The 21,362-nt window shown below is 40.9% G+C and overlaps 2 protein-coding genes across 3 annotated transcripts in view; one reads left to right on the top strand and one right to left on the bottom strand.

The window, feature by feature from the left end:
• The first annotated feature begins 1,123 nt into the window (after window positions 1-1,123).
• HSPA5 (heat shock 70kDa protein 5 (glucose-regulated protein, 78kDa)) lies at window positions 1,124-5,124 on the top strand. Its single transcript, XM_006834765.1, has 8 exons — window positions 1,124-1,520; window positions 1,616-1,847; window positions 2,265-2,402; window positions 2,567-2,679; window positions 2,773-3,163; window positions 3,259-3,496; window positions 3,707-3,874; window positions 4,211-5,124. Exons 1-8 carry the CDS (start codon window positions 1,396-1,398, stop codon window positions 4,771-4,773), a joined length of 1,968 nt encoding a protein of 655 aa, XP_006834828.1. The 5' UTR covers window positions 1,124-1,395; the 3' UTR covers window positions 4,774-5,124.
• A 1,316-nt stretch (window positions 5,125-6,440) lies between these two features.
• Window positions 6,441-21,362, bottom strand: part of RABEPK (Rab9 effector protein with kelch motifs) — a 20,991-nt gene continuing 6,069 nt past the window's right edge. The window contains exons 2-7 of one of the 2 annotated variants that reach the window (XM_006834763.1): window positions 19,091-19,248; window positions 16,959-17,111; window positions 13,263-13,424; window positions 9,840-9,989; window positions 7,016-7,165; window positions 6,441-6,748 (exon numbers count right to left, since the gene is read on the bottom strand). In XM_006834763.1, the coding sequence (XP_006834826.1) occupies window positions 6,459-6,748; window positions 7,016-7,165; window positions 9,840-9,989; window positions 13,263-13,424; window positions 16,959-17,111; window positions 19,091-19,248 (1,063 nt within the window). In that variant the 3' untranslated portion in view covers window positions 6,441-6,458. The remainder of the gene's footprint in view (window positions 6,749-7,015; window positions 7,166-9,839; window positions 9,990-13,262; window positions 13,425-16,958; window positions 17,112-19,090; window positions 19,249-21,362) is intronic. The other variant, XM_006834764.1, reaches the window with a different exon arrangement.

Below are 21,362 nucleotides of genomic sequence, written 5' to 3'. Positions count from 1 at the left end.
TCATAGTGAACCTAAACCAGAACTGCCCCCATAGATTTCCCAAGGCTGTAAATCTTTAGGGGAATAGACTGCCACATCTTTTTCCTGCTGAGCTGCTGATGGGTTCAAACCAACCTTTCATTAGTGGGATGCTTTAATCATTGCACCACCATGGCTCCTACTTGAAATATAGTAATTCTTTCATAGTGACCTGTATTTTTGCTGTATAAAGTTATACAAGAATAAGACATCAAGCCTAATTTTGTCTGCCAAACGCTTTCAGGACAATCAGAGCTCTTCCATGAAGTGTGAAGGTACTAGAAAAGGGTTCAAGAATCTTGTAAATGATGACTGGAACCAGAAAGGAAAATGATGGGCAGGGGAGGAGTGGCAAGCTAGACAAATGATCTACCAAGGGTGAGCGATAACGGCTTTCATAAACTGTTCTGGAGAGATCTGCCGCAGTGGGGAGGCAACTACTTTGCCCAGGTCTGTCATATGACTTACAGTTTGGAGAGGCCTGGTATAGGCAAAGATAGCTGGTATGGGGGGAATGGGACAACACAAGTAGCTGGGAGGAGCCATGACTCGCGGCCAGAGCCACAGAAGGCCGCGGGAATCCGCACTCTGGTCCCGGTTGTGGCTGTGAAAAGAAAGAGGAATTGGACTGTTTTAAGTAGACTGAAGCATCCACCCTGAGATCCGCCGGTCTAAGATGTGATGGAAACGGGTACGAAGAGGTACACTTTGTGGCTTCTGGATGAGAAAGAAGAGTGGAGACAAGACAGCGGACAAGGGGACCCATGTACCACCGCCCCAAGGGGACTCACGCATACCGGACAGACACCCACCCCCTAGGGTCCACCCTGTAGGCGGGACCACAGCGGCGGAAATGGTCCCGGGTGAGAGGTCGAGAGAAGGACAGGCAGCTGTTGAGCCAATAGCACCCGCGTAGGGGGCGGATATTGTCGTCCGTTGGTGTTTAGTGGCGCTACCAGTGGCCAATGAGTCCATCCGGGAGACGTAGTAGTGACGTTAATTGCGGAGGAGGCCGCTTCGAATCGGCAGCGGCCAGCTTAGTGGCCTGGGCCAATCAGCGACCTCCAACGAACAGCACCTTCACCAATCGGCGGCCTCCACGACGGGGCTGGGGGGAGGGTATATAAGCGGAGACGGCGACAGCGCGCTCGACGCCGATCGAGACAACACTGAGTGACCAACTTGAGGGTTTTGCGAGTGCTAGAGGTAAGCGCCGCGGCCTTTTTCCCCAACCCTGCCCCTTGCTTCGGCAGCTGCTCCTCCTGACCCCAGACTTCGGCCCCCTTCAGGTCGGTAATCTTCGTTCTTTTCCGTGCCTCGGGCTGTGGCTGGATTGATTGCCTGTCTGCTGAGCTACTGGCTGACTGCGCCGGCAAAATGAAACTGTCCCTGGTGGCGGCGGCGGTGCTGCTGCTCCTCGGCGCGGCTAATGCCGAGGAGGAAGACAAGAAGGAGGACGTGGGCACGGTGGTCGGCATCGACCTGGGGACCACTTACTCCTGGTTAGTGGGGTTTGTAGATGGGGAGAGGAGGCTGGGGCGTGGCCTCCCGGGGCAGTGGGAGAAGAGCGGTGCTGATGAGGTTCATTTTCTGCCAGCGTCGGGGTGTTCAAGAACGGCCGCGTGGAGATCATCGCCAATGATCAGGGCAACCGCATCACGCCGTCTTACGTGGCCTTCACTCCTGAAGGGGAGCGTCTGATCGGCGATGCAGCCAAGAACCAGCTCACCTCTAACCCTGAGAACACGGTCTTCGATGCCAAGCGGCTCATTGGCCGCACTTGGAATGACCCGTCTGTGCAGCAGGACATCAAGTTCTTGCCGTTCAAGGTGTGACCAGGTTTTTCTTACTAGAGGATGGGTGGTGAATAATTGAAAAACAGTGTTTGGGGACAGCAAAAAGGGACATAAAAATGGTCTATCCTAGTTTCAAAGGGTTTTTGTCAGTAGCATTCTTTATTGTTGAAAGTTTTATTGTAGTGTGTTACAAACTGTGCAACAATAGCCAGAGGAACAAAAAGAAATATAAAACCATGTCTACAACGTTTAGGATTTAGACATTGGTTAAAACAGAAGAGGTTTGTCTTTCTATAGCACCTAAATTCCCTCAATAGGCCTGGTCAACATTTAGCTTCAAGAAATCAAAATAAACTTGGGGGAAGAAAATGAATTTCAGACAATCTTCTTTTTGTCAGAGTTCAAAATGTCATTTACTGTGTATCTTAAAATTATTCGTTTTTAAAATAGGTGGTTGAAAAGAAAACTAAGCCATACATTCAAGTAGACATTGGAGGTGGGCAAACAAAGACATTCGCTCCTGAGGAAATTTCTGCCATGGTTCTCACTAAAATGAAAGAAACTGCTGAGGCATATTTGGGAAAGAAGGTAAATATTACTGTTGACTATTATGTATAGATGCTTTCATGATTTTAATACTTTATAAATGACATCAAGTTTAAGTTCTAGATGTTTTTCATGTATTGTCATTTAAATAAAAGTTAAATCATTATGTGACAAAATACACTTAATGAACTTTTTTATTCTGTTAGGTTACCCATGCAGTTGTTACTGTACCAGCCTATTTCAATGATGCCCAGCGCCAAGCAACCAAAGATGCTGGGACTATTGCTGGACTGAATGTTATGAGAATCATCAATGAGCCGTAAGTATTGAATTCAAGGGTATGGCATATTTAACAAATAGAGGGAATGTAAACTTGACTAAGCATTTTTCCCCCCTTTCACCCTCCTAACAGTACAGCAGCGGCTATTGCTTATGGCCTGGATAAGAGGGAGGGTGAGAAGAACATCCTGGTGTTTGACCTGGGTGGTGGAACCTTCGATGTGTCTCTTCTCACCATTGACAATGGTGTCTTTGAAGTCGTGGCCACTAATGGAGATACTCATCTGGGTGGGGAAGACTTTGATCAACGTGTCATGGAACACTTCATCAAGCTGTATAAGAAGAAGACTGGCAAAGATGTGAGGAAAGACAACAGAGCTGTACAGAAACTCAGACGTGAGGTAGAAAAGGCCAAACGGGCCCTGTCTGCGCAACATCAGGCAAGAATTGAAATTGAGTCATTTTATGAAGGAGAAGACTTTTCTGAAACCCTAACTCGGGCCAAATTTGAAGAACTTAACATGGTATGTTTCTTTTATTTTGCTGATGAAAATTACGTGATCTGAATTTTAGGACATTGAATCTAGGTATCATGCTAACCATGTCTCTCTTTATGTAGGATCTGTTTCGTTCCACTATGAAGCCTGTTCAGAAAGTGTTGGAGGATTCTGATTTGAAGAAATCTGATATTGATGAAATTGTTCTTGTTGGTGGTTCTACTCGAATCCCAAAGATTCAACAGCTGGTTAAAGAGTTCTTCAATGGCAAGGAGCCATCCCGTGGCATTAACCCAGATGAGGCTGTAGCTTATGGTGCTGCTGTCCAGGCAGGAGTACTCTCTGGTGATCAAGATACAGGTAGGTCAATGTCACATCTTCCATAATGCTTCAGTAAAAATAGAATATGAGCAACTTGTCCAAGGTCATACAGCTAGTAAAGACCTGTGGCAGTTTTGGGAGGCCTTAGCAACTGTGTGTCATGTACAAGGAGAAAGTAAGCTTTATACAGTTCATGAGGAGGTTGCTTGGTAGTGCCTAAAAGTTTATCTGGTGAACTTGTCTTTGCAGGTGATCTGGTGCTGCTTGATGTGTGTCCCCTTACACTTGGTATTGAAACTGTGGGTGGTGTCATGACCAAACTGATTCCAAGAAACACTGTAGTGCCCACCAAGAAGTCTCAGATCTTTTCTACAGCTTCAGATAATCAACCAACTGTTACGATCAAAGTCTATGAAGGTAATTGCTTACATTTAATACTGTGGTATGCATGAGAGAACATGATTTCTTTACTGTAATGAACTAGCAAATCTGCTAATTTTAGGTTAGGGTCCTTATTTTGATTAGTGGTGGGGTGTTGTAGTTAGCACAAGTATCTTTCCCTTAAAATTAACTTCTGACCAGGCTCATAGAATATCAGAATGAGAATGCTGTGAAATTCAGTTGTTCCTGATTCCTGCTGCTTATATACTAATAAGACCAAGTCACTCCTAGCTTGATAAAAAGCCATTGCCTCTACAGACTATAGAGATTCAGATCTAAGATTTGTCAATAACAAGGTTTTGTAACTTCTAGGTGAACGACCCCTGACAAAAGACAATCATCTTCTGGGTACATTTGATCTTACTGGAATTCCACCTGCTCCCCGTGGGGTCCCACAGATTGAAGTCACCTTTGAGATAGATGTGAATGGCATTCTTCGAGTGACAGCTGAAGACAAGGGTACAGGGAACAAAAATAAGATCACAATTACCAATGACCAAAATCGTCTGACACCTGAAGAAATTGAAAGGATGGTTAATGATGCTGAGAAGTTTGCTGAGGAAGACAAAAGGCTTAAGGAGCGAATTGACACGAGAAATGAATTGGAAAGTTATGCCTATTCGCTCAAGAATCAGATTGGCGATAAAGAAAAGCTGGGGGGTAAACTTTCCTCTGAAGATAAGGAAACCATGGAAAAAGCTGTCGAAGAAAAGATTGAATGGCTAGAAAGTCACCAAGATGCTGACATTGAAGACTTCAAAGCGAAAAAGAAGGAACTAGAAGAAATTGTTCAGCCAATTATCAGCAAACTTTATGGAAGTGCAGGTCCTCCTCCAACTGGTGAAGATGAAACAGCAGAGAAAGATGAATTGTAGACACTGCTCTGCTAGTGCTGTAATATTGTAAATACTGGACTCAGGAACTTTTGTTAAGAGAAAATTGAGAGAACTTAAGTTTCGAATGTAATTGGAAACTTCACCTCTGAGTGGAGTTGAAAATGCTATAGCCTAAGTGGCTGTTTACTGCTTTTCATTAGCAGTTGCTCACACGTCTTGGGGTGGGGGGAAAGGAGAATTGGCAATCTTAAAACACTGGGTAAAAACAATGGGTTGGGAGTGTGCTCACCTTGGAAATGGTCTATTTAACAATTGGGTCATGTGCATCTGGTGTAGGAACTTTTTTCTACCGTAAGTGACACCAATAAATGTTTGTTATTTACACTGGTCTATTTTTTGTTAAAAGCTTCTAAATTAGATCAATTACTGATTTGAGGAAGGTAATAAAAAAAGGTTACATATATATATATATATATATATATATATATATTGTGTGTGTGTGAACGCGTGCAGGAAGGAGTTAAGATTCTGGGGACATTTGGAGAATGGGATAAGGAAACATTTTTAGTTGGTACTTCCAGAAAATCTGCCAGACATTAATCTGAGGGGAGAAGGTGGTTCATCAACATTCTTTTTAGGCAAGGACCATTTCATTGCCCCAAAGTATTTTAAGCTTAAATTGCTAAGTGCCTTTTGAATCAGTTCTGACCCATAGCAACCCTGCATAATAGGGATAAAATTAGTGGCCTTTTATATGATATAGCTGCTCGAATTTCTTTAAAAATTGATAGAGTGACTTGATTACTGTTAGCTTTAAAAAAAAAACACCCACAGCCATTGAGTCATTTCCTAGACTAAACCTTTCTAGGAGTAGGCAGTCTCATCTTTCACACAGAGTGAATGAGAGGTTGAACTGCTGACCTTGAGTTTGAACACCTAACCCACAGTGCCATCAGGGCTCCTTTTATATACTGGGATTTATAATTTTAGGATGGATAGAGTAGCTTCAAAAAGTATTTGGGAAAATGGAAGTAAAACATACTGGTATTTTTTTCCAAATGCTTTTTGAAGCCCCCTTAAATGTTTTCAACTCAAGCTATCCCTGAAATTTCATTATTGGTACTGGGGTGGAAACCAGGAATTTGAAAGTACAGGAACTCCCAATATAATTTTGGATTAAAGGCAGTGGTTTCTATAAAAACAGGGTTAGGATTACTGGGATTGGCTTCCTAGGAGAAAAAGGTGGTAACTATCGAGGGCAGGTTGTTGGGAGCATGAAATCTAATATTGCCTGTGTCTAGGTATTATTTCAGAGATGAATGATTTTGATAAAGATGATAAATTGGGACCCAATACCAGGCTTATTTGGAAACCTGGAGCTTAGAACATTAAGGTCTGGCCAAACAATACAACTTAAAATTGACCTGCAAAACCATGTGCAAAAACAAAAGCCAGCCTTCAACCCTGTGTCAAAGGACTCAACCTTGTACTATACATTTCTTTCTGAGGTATGTCCACTCCTGATTTCCCCAGCTTATACTGTATCTAGTAATGGGATTCTGCAACTTTCTGGTGATTAATGAATTACACCTAGGTTGTGTTGGTAAAACTATAAGGATATGTTTTCACTGGTCTATCCATTTCTTCACCTACCAAAGTAGGTAAAAAATAGGTGTCATTTACCTGAAAGTAATTGATACTTAAAAGTAATAAAATGTGTTTTATTAGTCAACTACAGTCACAATACAATCATCATATATTTCTCCTTCTGTATTCATGCCACCAAACACAAAACAGAGCAGTATATCAGTCTGACTTTCCTGTGAGTTACCATCTTGGCTTATTCCTTTGTCAGTGAAATCTTTTTTCTCAGCTTCAAAGTTTAGAGGGACAGAATTTGAATCTTCTTTCTCAGAAGTAGATACTACTGGCCATGGAATGATACACATAGAATGATCCAATCGTCCAGGGGGTAAAAAAGTATCAAATTTAAGCAAGGTCCAGTGTTGCTTTTCTATGTTGGGAGGAGAATAAAAAACAAAGTCTTCGTATTAAATTTCTAGAAATGCTCGGTTATTTACTCCTCAACAGCCAAGCATAACAAATAGGAGACAAGGAAATAAAAATGAGTATTACTGCTTTCATGGTACAATTCCCTTTAAATTCACTTACATCTTTGGATTCAGATGTGGAGGGACCAGTTTGAACAACCAAATTGCTGTGTATATCACTTTTCTAATCTGAGTGACTACATTTGTTAAAAATTCCAGGTGACACTCACCTATGTGATACTGGTACATTGTGTCCAGTGCTCCTGTGGCAGCCATTCCTCCAAAAACATACACATGCTTGCCCACAGCCACAGCTGAATGGGCAGCACAGCCTGTGGGAACAGCCCCAGTGGGACTTAGCTTCTGCCATTTCATGTCACCTGTAGAGAGAGACTTGTTTTGGCACAACATGGGCTAAAATGTGGTTTCAAACTTAACTCTATGGGATTCCTGCAGATTGCAAACAAAACATTGAAGACTGTTTACTAAGAGCTCTGAGAAGTAATATAGTAAAGGTTTAGTGTGCAATGGAATTTCTTGGGGAAGCTTGAGATTCTAATTAGTAATTCAGGGAGGGAGGGGCTCAGTACATCTACAAGGGGACTTCAAAAATTTGTAGGAAAGTGGAATTAGAAGGTTCATGCACATTTGCTATGAACTTGAAGCTTCCTCATAATTCTAACATGCATTCCAGGTGATTCTGAAAATGTGATAAAACCTTTGGTGACCATCACCACTGACTGTTCTGGAACCCAGAAGCAGGTATGGTTCTGTGTGTGCATGCACATGTACACACATGCTTTAAATATGAAAAGTTTCTTAGAAAGCAACTTGGTGGTGTTCAGGCTACACAAAGTGAAATACCCTTACTTAATTTTCACAAAAGTCCTATGAAATTGCTATTTCTACTTATCTGCTTTCCTCTTACAAGGAAACTGAGGATGCGAGAGGCAGAGAGACTTGCCCTGAAGTCCCACAGCTGGTATATGGCAGAGCTAGAATTGTACCAAAATCAGACCACAAAGCCTATTCTCTATACTTGTAACTGCTGCCTCAGCCATTATTCCCAACCTATTTTTGCAGAGAAATTTACATCTTTTCAAACAAGTGTTTACATGAGGCAGGGCATCACTGGATTTTTGGTTTAGAGAATTACTTTGCTGAGCAATAACAATAGCTAGGAAGTAGTTCCTCCATATAGAACTTTGTCGGGACTGGCCTCAACATAGGGGTTCAGTTCACGAGGAGGAGATACCTGGCAAAGATAGAGATAGCAAAAGAATACACAGACAGACAGAAAGAGGGGGACAAGGAGGCACCCAGAAACCAGGGTGGATGTATCACTGGTGGGCAGACTTGGGAGTACAGGCATCGTGGCCTCTGCAGGCAGCAACTCACTGCCCTGCAATCTTTACTGCATGCTCTCCAACCTATAATGCACACCTGGGGAGGCCTGGACCGCTGTTTTATTTAGGGGAGGAGCTTCACACCAAGCTGGGAGGAACTAAAACAGGATACAGCTAACATCAGTACTTTTCCATACATTCAGGTAACTTTACATCATACTTCACTGGTTCGAATCCCAGGCCAGCAACTTGGTTTCTCAGGCTCAATTAACATATCTATAGCCCCTGAGCTCAGTTGGGGGAAGGTGAGGGGTAAGGACAAAAGCTTGGGCGGAGTCCTGCTGTTTCGGCTTCCTAAGCCAGGTTTTCAGGAACTTGGCTGAAAAGCTAACACTTGGGAGAGATTCAGGGAGGATGGCTTTTTTGTCTGTAGAACAAAGAACTGTGAAGTAGCTAAGATATTTTTAGTTAATCCTTTGGAGAAAGGCTTGACCTTTGAAACCTTTAGTCTCAGCTTTAGGAAAATATCACATTTATCTGTGGACATTAAGGGCTCATGTCTGCATTTAATTATAACATAACTGAATACTAAGATGAAAAACAATTTGTTATTGACTGCCAAGTGGCTAGATCTGTTACACTCAGGCCTAGAGGGCCTCAAACCTCTGACCAGGCCTACACAGTCTGCAACAGAACTTTACTTTCTAAAAATAAAAATTATAAATCCATTTATTGTTAATTGAATTAATTATTGGGAAAAAAAAAAAAAGCCAGCCTGCCTGCCTGCCTGCCTGCCAAAATGTTTCAGTGAAGATAGCTTCGATATCTATGTGTAAGGCAGGAGGCCAGAATCCCAGAGATACAAGGGACCACCCAATACAGCAAAATTCTAACCAATGCAGGAATCTCAGTCCGCATCACCTAGCATCAGATGCCACTAAGCCAGAAAGCCACTGCTTGGCAATGTAGTCAACGTGAGTATAATGTGGGTATGTTGTTAAGTACTGTCGCATAGGTTCCAACCCACAGCGACCCTGTATAGAGTTTCCAAGGAGCAGTTGGTGAGCTTGAACCACCGACCTTGTGGTTCAAACTGACTTTGCAGTTCAGCGCATTAACCCAAAGCACCATACCAGGACTCCTGCACAGCATCTCCCCATTCTTTTATCTACTATCTGACAGACACTGTGCGAAGTATTAGAGATATACTTTTATCCACTATCTGACAGACACTGTGCTAAGTATTAGAGAAATAAAAAAGACAAAATCCTATCTTAATGGAGTGTGGTCTGAAGAAATGACCAAGATAGAGTTCAGGCCCTATAGGGCACATCAACACTTCAGTGACAATTCTCATGTTCTCTTTAATCCTCTTCTAGTATTTTCAACCAAGTTTAGCATGTAGTTCTAGTCACCAATCTCAAACACACTATTAGTTAACCAATGTTCTTCACAGCTAGTGCCTAAAGGAAATGCACTTGGAGAATACAAAGCAAAATGGATATGAACGAAATAGCAGGATGTTGGGAAGAACAAAAATGTTGGTTGGATACACAGAAAGTGCTCAGGAAATGTTTGTATTTACTGCTATTATTATTCACACCACAGTCATACTTAACAGAATCCAGTGAAGACCTACTAGTATGGCTATATTCTATCAGAACATATTCTATTTAATTTTAAGCTGATAAATCTCTATCTTACTTACTTATATCAATGCAATGGAGATCATCATAAAATCTGTCCCCTGCTAAGCCTCCATGGATGAAGAGCTTTGTCCCTGCTGCCACCATCACATGACCATGCCGGGGCAATGGGGGTTTTCCAAGTGTCTCTGGCTGTGACCAGGTCAGAGTGTCTAGAAAAGTAAATTCATCAGTATCAGAGAGCAAAGCCATAAAGCAAGAACATAAGCATACACTCAAGCTTCTTTACAACTACCCAGTAAGCAGAGATGATCCAAGGAGGAAGGGACCTTGAGGACACTCACAGAAACTCACCAGCTCAATCCAGACTTCCCTCTACAACCTCTATGGCCAGGACAGCCTCTTCTGAGATACTTCCAGGGTTGGAGACCTTATTCACAGGCTGCCTCTGCTACAGGGCATTGTTGTTAAGTGCCTTCGAGTTGGTTCCAACTCATAGCGACCCTGTATAAGGTTTCCGAGAAGTAGCTGGTGGTTTTAAACTGTCAATCTCATGATTAGCAGTCAAGTGCTTAGCCTACAGTGCCACACCAGGACTGGACATTGCTGTTGTTGTTATTAAGTGCCATTGAGTTGGTTCTGACCCATAGCAATCCTATATAGGGTTTCTGAGGAGCAGCTGGTGAGCTTGAACTGCTGACCTTGCAGTTCAAACAGCTCTGCAATTTGGCACATTAACCCACAATGCCACACTAGGATTGGACATTAGGAAGCCATTATTTGCTTTGAATGACGAAAGACTTTCCTTTAGCTCTAACCTAGAACTTACTCAGAGTTTAAAATCATGAATGGGCTTCCTCCGTAACAGGCTTGGTCAAGCCTTCTTTTTAAAAAGGTAGTATCTTTAATTGCTTTGTTCAAAGAATGAGGAAAAAAATAAGTTACTATGAAATAAAAGTCAACAAGAGTGCCATTAGTATGGCAGAATTAGACAATGGTTAAAATGGGCTTTGCAGTTGGAAACCCAGTTCTCTCACTAAATAATTATGTGGTCTTGAGCAAGTTTTTCTCTAAATTTTATTTTCTACAACTATAAAATGGGGATACAACAATACCTGAAAATGCCTACTGCTAAGGATTGAGGAATAGATTAAATGAGATAAATATTATGCATGGTACTATCTATGGTGCAATGTAGGATAAGCACTGGACTGTTGACCACAAGTTTGTCACTCCATGGGAAAAAGATGAAGTTTTCTGCTCCCACAAACATTTACAGCTTTGGAAACTCTATATAGGGTCATTGTGAGTAAGAACTGATTGAATGACACTAACAACAACATTTTACATATACAAGTATATACAAGGAGGCTTCAAAAGTTCATAGAAAATTTGAATTAAAACATAATGGAATTTCTCCACTAACTTTGGAAACCCCCTTGAATATACTTGTTGTTAAGTGCTGCTGAGTTGGTTCTGACTCATAGCAACCCTGTATAGGGTTTCTAAGCTTGTAAATTTTTGCAGGAGCAGAAAGCATCATCTTTCTCCCATGGAGCAGCTGGTGGGCTTGAACCACTGACCTTGTGGTTCTCAGTCCACTGCTTATCCTATGGAGCCATCATGCTCCCTTGTATATATGTATATGTGTAACATTTTAAAAAATATACACACAAATACATATTTATTTACTTCTTCCTTAGAGTTTAATATATTCAAAACTAATATTAAAGTCATTCTTTCTAGAAAGGAAATAGACAGACTGTGAAGAGTCTTAATTCTTCTAATTTTACTTTGTAAATATAAAATTTTGTTTAATGCATTTCCTCAAGACAGAGTGCATTTTACTATAGAATACAAATGAAAAGCATTTTTATCACATGCTTTCTGTGAAATGATATTTATAGATGCCCACTAGTCAGAGAAAGAAATATAAATAAATGCTCCTAGACATCAATTTAGCATGCATTCAGTTTTAAATGTTAATACCATTTTGACCCAATAATTAACTTCTCAGCATCTATTCCATTTAAGTGTAGCATGTGTACAAAAGTAAAGGTATATAGATGTTCACTGCAACACAGTCAGCCAAAAATCAATCAATAGGAAAATGAGTGAATGAATAAGGCATACCTATACTAACTGACTGGACAGCACTTAACAACAACAACAAATATAAGGATACGGGTTCCTGGAGTGATGCTGTAGTATCAGCACTGGACTGTGAATGACAAGGTCAGCAGTTCAAACCTACCAGCTGCTCCTATACAGGGTCGCTATGAGTCGAAACTGACTCAACGGCACTGTTAACAACAATATAAGGATTATATGGAGCTCTGCTAGCATAATGGTTACACATGGGAAGGTTAGCAGTTCAAATCTACAAGCCACTCCACAGGAGAAAGATGAGGCTTTCTGCTCCTGTAAAGATTTACAGCCTCAGTAGCCCTGCACAAGGTCACGATGAATCAGAACTGACATGATGACACACCACCACCACTACCACAACGAAGAATATGGAATCCTGATGTGGTGCTGTAGGATCACCACTGGACTGCTAACCACAAGGTCAGCAGTTTACACCTACCAGTCGCTCTTCAAAAACCCTATACAGGGTTACTACAAGTCAGAACCAACTCAAAGGCACTTAACAACAACAGAAGGATACGGGAACTGATACTGTACGGAAATTGAAACTGACTTAGACATCCATAATACATGATTAAGTAACATAAACATAATAATAGCAATAATGCTTCCTATGTACTACACAATATAACATATTATCACATTTAATCTTTACAACTATTATCCTGATTCTACAGAACAGCAAATGAAGGCCGAGAGAGATTACAAAACTAGTCCAATCCTACACAAAAGGCCTGAAACATATCTGGTCCTGAGTCCAGATCATGTGACTTCAAAATTCATGCTTTCAGCTACTAACATCTATAATCGATAAAGTAGTATCTATAATACCCTGTATGTCTATATGTATGTGCGATTTATAAATAAATACATTGGAAAGTCTGGAAGTAGATATTAGGAACTGCTAACATTGTTGAGGAGTCCTGTGGTGCCACAGGGTAAGCACTTGACCTCAAGATCAGCAGTTCAAACTCACCAGCTGTTCCTTGGAAACCCTATACAGGGTCACTATGAGTCAGAACAGATTTGAAGGCACTTAACAAGTGTTTAGTTCTGTCTAGGGAGTGCAAAGAAAGGAGAAAAGGAAAATGTTTACTTTTTTACTTTATAAACTTTACTGTTAAAATGTTTTTAAAAATTGGTCATTCCTAAATGTAAATTTTACTCTGTGTGTGGGAAGATATCGACCAACAGATATACCATAAAATTCTAGAAATAAGACATTCTCTCAATCAAGGTTTTTTTTTCTAACCTCTGCTTCCCACATCAGGTAAACCACAGGTTGGGTGGCCCTGATCACATTCTATGGCAACCACAAGGTGCCCACCCATCCATACTTGCATCAAACACATGTAGCTTCACATCCTGCACAGGTTGAGCACCTCTCTCTCCACCTCCAAAGACATAGAGCTGGTTTCCGATGGCTGCTGCTGATGAGTGGAAAGTTCTTGGGGATGGTGGAGGGCTGGTCACCTCTGGTTTGGTCCAGATTCTGGTTTCTGATTCAGAAAGAAGGTATACATGTAAAATATCCAGGTTCAGGGGGCTCTCACCTTGATACTGGGGCCAAATCCTAATCCCCAAGTGGGCCAGCATAATTTTAGGCAGAGACCTACAGATCTTCACTAGGAGGGGGAAGGCAATCCTTAGAATTTTTCCATACAACCAAAATCCTCAGAATGAAAAGCCACAGGTATAATTAAGAATACAGTGAATTTTATTTCAGAGGCCTTCAAACACTCTTTCTAAACCCTTTTCTACTTTGCTGACAACCCTGCCCCCCAGTCCCATCCTGAAGAACTCAATATATCTCCTAAAAAAATTTAATTCCCTCTAGAAGCCAGAGATATTTGCCTCTGGATATTTGGAGGCAATGTTATAGCAGTGTGGCGCTGTGAGTTAATGTGCCAGACTGCAAAGTCGTTTGAATCACAAAGTCGGCGGTTCAAGCTCACCAGTCGCTCCTTGGAAACCATATACAAGGTCGCTATGGGTCGGAATCAATTCAACAGCACTTAACACCACCACCCATGGTCTCTACTCAGCAGTAAGTGCAAAATAAAAATTATTTTCCCCATTTTACAGATAAGGAAATTGATGCAACAACAGAGGATGTAACTTCTATAAGTAAACAGTTGAGGTGGGTTTCAAATACTATTTTGATATCAGCAAGATCTCTATTTCTTTCTCATCTGAACTGAGAATAAGATTGCAACACATGGATAGGCAGTAAGAAGATACTTTCTTTTAAGAATGAAACATGAATTGCTGATATGGCATATTTTTATTACGTATATTTTCACCACAATTAAAAAATTTTTTTAAATGAAGCATGAATTCTACAGAAACAAGTGTATTACCTTCCTTATACCTGAGAATTCTTTCATCCTCACTATCCTCACTTAGCCCTGGGAGTTGATGGAAGAGTATTTCCATTTTGCAAATGAGGGAACAAAATCAGAACATTTAAATCCTTTCTTTTGGGTCACAGTGATGCGAATAGCAGAGTAGGGGTTTGAATTATTTCATTTCTTTTTAACTTTTTGTGAATTGAGTGAAGGGTTACAGACAGGATGATCAGTTTTATGTTCAATAAATCATACACTTTGTATCATCTCATTGATTACAATCTCCTCCACGCAACAGCACTCTCCCTGTGTTTCCTATTTATATTCCAACCATTTTTCCATCTCTTCTCAACTTTGTTCTTAGGTAAATCTTGCCCTTTCAATTTTAAATGTTAAGCAAGTAATCCAAGAAACTGGATTATATGAGGAAAAATGTGGCATCATGATTGGTGGGAGATTCATTAACATCTTGCAATATGCAGATGATAGATACAACCTTGCTTGCTGAAAGTGTAAAGGACTAAAATACTTACTGATGAAGATCAAAGCCTTCCATATGGGTTGCATCTCAATGTAAAGAAAACAAAAAATCCTCACCACTGGACCAATAAACAACATCCATATAAATGGAGAAAAGATTGAAGTTATCAAAGATTTCATTTTGCTCGGATCAACCATCAACACTCAGGGAAGCAGCAGTTAAGATATCAAATGACATATTGCATTAGGCAAATCTGCTAGATTTGGTCACAAGACCTCTTTAAAGTGTTGAAAAGTAAAGATGTCAAACGTTTGAGGACTAAGGTACACCTGACCCAAGCCATGGTATTTTCAATAACCTCATATGCATGTGGAAGTTGGACAGTGAATAAGGGAAACCGTAGAAAAATTGATGCATTGTGAGTTATGGTGTTGGAGGAGAATATTAAAAGTACCATGGACTGCCAAAAGAACAAACAGGTCTGTGTTGGAAGAAGCCATGCTCCTTGAAGCCAGGATGGCAAAACTTCATCTCTCATACTTCAGACATATTATCAGGAGGAACCAACCACTAGAGAAGGATATCATGTTTGGTACAGTGGAGGGTTAGAGAAAAAGAGGAAGACCCCCAATGAGATGGATTGGCACAGTGGCGGCAGCAATGGGCTCAGGCCTAGCAGCGATTGTGAGGTTGGCCCAGGACTGGGAAGTGTTTCATTCTGTTGTGCATAAGTCGGTACGGATGTGATGACACCTAATAACTAACTGCTACTACTCTCTTTATCTTTTCATCCCTCTCCCTTATTTTTCTGTTGTTTTTTTTTTTTTTAATTTCTTCCTTTTATCTTCTCTCTCTTTTTTTTCTCTATAGCTCCATTTTCCTATCCCTCTTTTCTCATTTAGTTATTATATTCTCTTTTTCTGGTTGCTGCCTGTCTTTACTTATTTTTTCTCCTTTATTATTTTTTCTCGTCATTGTTGGTTGATTGCTTGCTTATTTGTTGTTTTCTTGTGTGGGGGTGAAGGGGGAGGAGTGGCAGGGCAGAGAGGTTTTTCCTCTTTCTCACTCAAAAGGAAACATCACCTGTGCCCATACAGCTCAGTCACAACCATACCCTTTGCAGTCCCACCCACTGGGCAAGAACCAATACCAGTTCCTGTGCCATCTGATCAATGATAGACAGCAGCAAACATCTGCAAAACCCACCCTAAACTGGTTTTTTTGTGATAGACAGCACAAACGGCAAACAGAAATTTTTGCACACATTTCCATTCTCTAAGTACACCCACAAGAGACAGTTAGTGAGAGCCTAAAAATACCTCTGATAGATTCACTAAAACAAGATCAAGATGAAGAGCCAGAAAACCTTTCTGAGGAAGAAAACATAATGGCAATAACTAAAAAAGAATTCAAAAGAATGATACTTAGGTACCTTCAAAGGGCTGAGAGATCAAGGAAAGCAAGGAGAACACAGAAAGAACTTTAGAAGAATTCAGGAAAAGACTACAACAACAAACAGACTAAATAAATGCAAATTTTTAAATGACACAAAACCTGTAATTAGAAATCTAGAAGATTAATAATAAGATTTCAGAAATGAATAATACATTGAAAAGGCCAAGGAGTGGATTCGAAGCAATGGAAACTAGAATCAGTGAGCTTGAGATAAATCTCTCAATACTAGTATGCTAGAAGAATAATCAGAAAAAAGAATACAAAATTCTGAAGAAAGCCTAAGAGGTATGAGCGACTTCATGAAGAAGAATAACTTTCAGCTTTGGCGCTTAAGGAATTGATAAGTGTACATGTTACCAGTTGTTGTTGTTGTTGTTAGGTGCCATTGATTTGGTACCAACCCATAGCGACCCTATGAACAGCAGAATGAAACACTGTCCAATCCTGGGCCAACCTCACTACTGTTGTCACGCTTGAGCCCATCAATGCTGCCACTTGGCCAATCCATCTCGTTGGGGGTCTTCATCTTTTTCTCTGACCCTCCACCTTACCAAACATGATATCCTTCTCCAGCGACTAGTCCCTGGTTAAAATTCTGTTCTTTTTAGTTTCTGGTAGAAGCTACAATATATATTTTCTGTGAAGCTAGCAAAGTTAATAATCAGTACAATCTACATAAGTTTTGGTATATAAATTGGAATTGGAATTATTTATTTATTTAGGTAGATAAAATAACTTTAGTTATTTACCAGGATTCAGTACTTGTAGACAATTTCGATTTCCTGACTGGTCGGCACCTCCAAACACCCAGATGCTGTCAGGTGTGCAGGAGGGAATGAAGCTGGCATGCTCATACCGGGGCAAGAGGCCCTCCCAGGTGTCTAAATCCCACTGGTGTGTACCTAGAAGACATTTTAAATACCTCGATTGGGGCTGCTTATATTGATTGACAAACTTGGGGAAGGTAATGAGGAGAGGGTCAAAAGTATACATTAACAACCATCGAATTACTGAAAGAGAATGTAATAAACCTATAAAAAGTTCCACTTAGGTGGATCTCTGCCTAACCATTTAGCCATCAACTATTTTCAATGAAAGCTGTCCCATTCTCTAACCACAGGACAAATCCCAGAAGATATGTTTGAACTACACAACACATTGATCTTCTAGTCTAACTGATTGGGTCAGAGGTGGCTAAGCTAGGCCAATCAGGTCCTACCTCTCAATAATTTGGAATTCAAGCAGATTTCTGGAGTTGGAGAAGTGTGGAGAAGCAGAGAAAGTCAAAATATGAGATGGAGAAGAATAAAACAGATCTGTTTAAAGAAACAGGACCACCCTTGAGAGAAAGAGGGAGGAGACATGACTTTTGATAGTTTTCCATATCTGCTTCACTCTCTCATAAGACTGGGCTATATACTTCTTGCTCTTAGATTCTGTGAAACACTCTTATAGCTCCCTTTTTTGTTGGTTTAATTTGGTTTGTATTACCTGCAACTAAATGATCTCTGGCTAAAAGAGGTTCACAGAATCATATCAATACTTGACCCATTAGTTATTTAATTCAGCAAGGCATTTACACAGGACTTTCACAGGCATTATTTTGTTAGATCATTACAACTGCCAACTGAAACAAGTTAGTATCCCCATCTTATAGGACACTGAGGGTCAGATGGTTCATTTGTCCAGGGTCACAGAGCTTTATTGTAATTGATGACAATAAAGATGTAACCAAACTAGACAATGATTTTTTTGAAGAATGGTGGTAAGTGTGGCAAACTGAAGAATGACAGTCCCACTGATAGATGGCAGCTGCTACTCAGCTCCAAATCACTGTTGCCATGTCAGATCTCACAAAGTCATTAAGAGATGCCAAATCATTTCAATACTTCTATTGAAGCCTTCTGCACATTTAGTTGGCAAACAAGTTAGATGAAAACATTAACACAATTATATGGGTGGCTCTAACAAAACCTGCATGTGGAACATCAGTTTTGAACTTCTGCCCTCAGGTGTTGTAGTAGTACAAGGGATATCATAAGGAAAATAACCACAGTCCCCTATTTTCCAGGAGTTTATACTCTTGTGGAGAAGACAGATATGAAACAATCATGTGAGAAAGCACAGGGTACTATGGAAAAACACAGCAGGGTGTCTAAATTACTCCAGGAGCATCAGGGAAAACTTCCTTGTGAAAATGACAACTAATCTGGGATATGAAAGCTGAACAGTATACAGATGATAAGATGAACAGTATGCAAAGGCATACAGTATCTTGAAGGCCAGATAGTTCAAAGTGTGTCCAAGGAACGGATGGATACTCAGTGTAACAAGTGAAAGTTGGGAAGAACCAAGTAATGAAGCTGGAGAAGGTTTCAGACAAGGGAGTAGACCTGGATTTTAGGCAGTATTTTCTAACTAAGTATGGAAAAGTGACTGTATTGGAGGTAAACATGGAAGCATGGACACCAGTGAGGAAGCTATTAGTCTACTTGAGAGATAACGGTGACTTAGCCTATGGCAGTAGTAGTAGAAATATAGAGACAGGATGAGGACAATAGACATTTGGAGACTTGGTGATTTTGTGTATGGATGAAGGAGAAGGGGGATGTCATCAATGTCTCCAAGAGAAATATTTGTTGAACAAATGGTTAGATGATCAGGGCTCCATACACAGGCTCTTTCCCTCAAATGCAGAAGGTATTAGTGAGGTGGGTATACACCAAGAGGTCAACTGAAACCTTAGGAGCCTGTCAGTGATGTTTATTTTTTAAGCAAAAACCCCTACTGTCTGGTCTGAACTGATGTTCTTGGGACTGCTTTAGTTATGGTGGGCTTCTCGTTGGCCACAGGGTACAAGCTTCATGACTCCCAATCTTACCCAGATCCAGGGTGTGCACATCTGAGAAGCTCCTGTTTGGATCTGCTCCCCCAATAATGAAGATCTTCCCTTTGTGGGCATCACCGATTGGGGGTAAATATGAGCAGCTGTGGCCAACCCTAGCACAAGGGCTGTCTCCAGGAGGGGTCAAGGTGTACCTGCCAAAGGGAAGATGTGTTCAGTAGGCTTGAGCATTGGCCAAATCTAATAGCGTGACACTTCCCTTCCTCATGAAATTCGCCAGAATGAAAACTCTTACGCACCAACACATATTCATTGGCACAGAACATTGTCACTACTTTCATTTCACAGTAATCCAGTAGGGCTGGATAGGGCTAGTAATTATCCCCATTTTCTAGATAAGGAAACTAAGTCCCAAAAATATTCAATGGCATATGTAAGGACAGGATGGTGGTTATAAGCATTGTCTGTGAATTCAAACAAACATGGTTCAAGTCCCAGCTCAGCTACTTTCTAGATGTGTAATCTTTTCAAATTCACTCCTAACCTTTTGAATCTTAGTTTCCTTATTTCTAGAATGGGGGTAGCAATAATTCTTACCTCAAAAGGTGGTTGTAAAGACTAAGCCTGGGAGCAGTGCTTGGAAAGGTTCAGTAAATGGTAACTGGAAATTTATGTGCAGTTATATAAAAACCAATGGCCAGAGATGCTTGTCAAGAAATACTCTCCTAAATTTATTTAAAAGCCTTTCCAGATTACTCACAGTACTCAATATGATGGAAGGCAAAGCTAGGACTTTGAAGAATAAAATGCATCATCTGAAGTTATTCTGAATGCTGACTAAGAGCTTTCTGGAGGGTAAAAGAAAATTCCCCAGCTATTTTTCAAGCCCTGTCTTACTGGATCTCTCTGGTATTTAGTATTCCTGACCCTTCTATCTTTCCTGTACCTTTCTCCTTATCTGGTTGCTCCATACCCTTCTATTTTGGTTCTCTACTCACCTTTCAACAACAACTCACCTTTCTAGGGTCCTGGTGTGGTGATATAGGATCAGCACAGAACTATGAACTACAAGGTAGGCACTTCAAACCCACCAGCTGTTTGTTCCTTGGAAACCCTATCATGGTCACTAAGAGTAGGAACCGCATCGTTGGCACTTAACACCATTTACCTTTCAAGGTATCTTGGTATGGTTCAGTAGGGGAAGCAATGGAATGCTAACCACAAGGTTAGTGATTCAAACACACCAGCTGCTCCTTGGAAATCTTATATAGGGTTGCTAAGAGGTAGAACTGAGGCATTGGTACTTAACAACACCATCCACCTTTCTATCTGCTCTTTCTGCTTCCTTTCTTCTCTGCTTCTTCTGCTCTTTCTTCTCTGACTCCTTTCCTGTTAACCTCCTCCTAATTCTCAGGATCCTTGTGGCTCTCCTCAACTCTCTTCAGTTTGCTTACCTGATAAATTTCACTTATATTGAAGGCTTCAATTACCATTCCTGTATATTTATCAGTGATTTCCAAATTTCTACTTCTTGTCCAGCTCTTTCTTCTGATAAGTAAAATAAATAAATTCACATATCCCATTGCTGTTAAGTACTGTCAAGTCGGTTCCGAATCATAGCAATTCTGTATAGGGTTTCGAGGCTGCTAATCTTTGCAGGAGTAGAAAGCCTCATCTTTCTCCCATGGATTGACTGATGGGCTGACCTTTTGGGTTGCAGTCCAGTGCTTATTCTATGGACTGCTATGGAACTCCCCACATATCCATTACCACCTGAATGATTGCTAACAATGTACAGGCATGTCACTAACTACACTTAGTCTACACAAAACCCTCATGAGGAGAAAAACAAACAAGATGGCGGATGGGGTAGAAATGCAGTAAAGGAGCCCCGCCAATAACAACACAGAATACCTGACCAAGCAGGCTCAGGGGCTGGTCCCAGAACTCTGAAGCACATATAAGGGAATATTTAGAAGATTGGAAGGCTCACAGCTGGGGGAATTTGTGGCAGAAGCAAGAAATCCATTGCTTTCTAGTCTGGGACGCTCGGCTGCTCCAGGAGCCGCCATCTTGGGTGAGACCACGCGGGGGAAGGATCAGAGTGGCCACAGACACCTGGCAGAACTGCAGAGAAAAAGGTGTGGACATTCTTTTCTTTTGGTATCTGTTCATTGGTCCCTTGCTCCTAAGTTAGGTCAAAACGACCAACAGTGGTATCTTGAAACTTCTCAGGAAAAAGAGTGAAAAGGGAAGCCCATTACCTGATCACATCTACCTGGAGGCATTCAGAAAGCATAAAAAATAC

The sequence above is a fragment of the Chrysochloris asiatica genome, unplaced genomic scaffold (genome assembly GCF_000296735.1).
Source record: "Chrysochloris asiatica unplaced genomic scaffold, ChrAsi1.0 scaffold00014, whole genome shotgun sequence".
Classification (NCBI taxonomy): Eukaryota; Metazoa; Chordata; class Mammalia; order Afrosoricida; family Chrysochloridae; genus Chrysochloris; species Chrysochloris asiatica.
The sequence above is the reverse complement of the archived record's forward strand: the minus strand, read 5'-3'. Positions and strand labels throughout refer to the sequence as shown.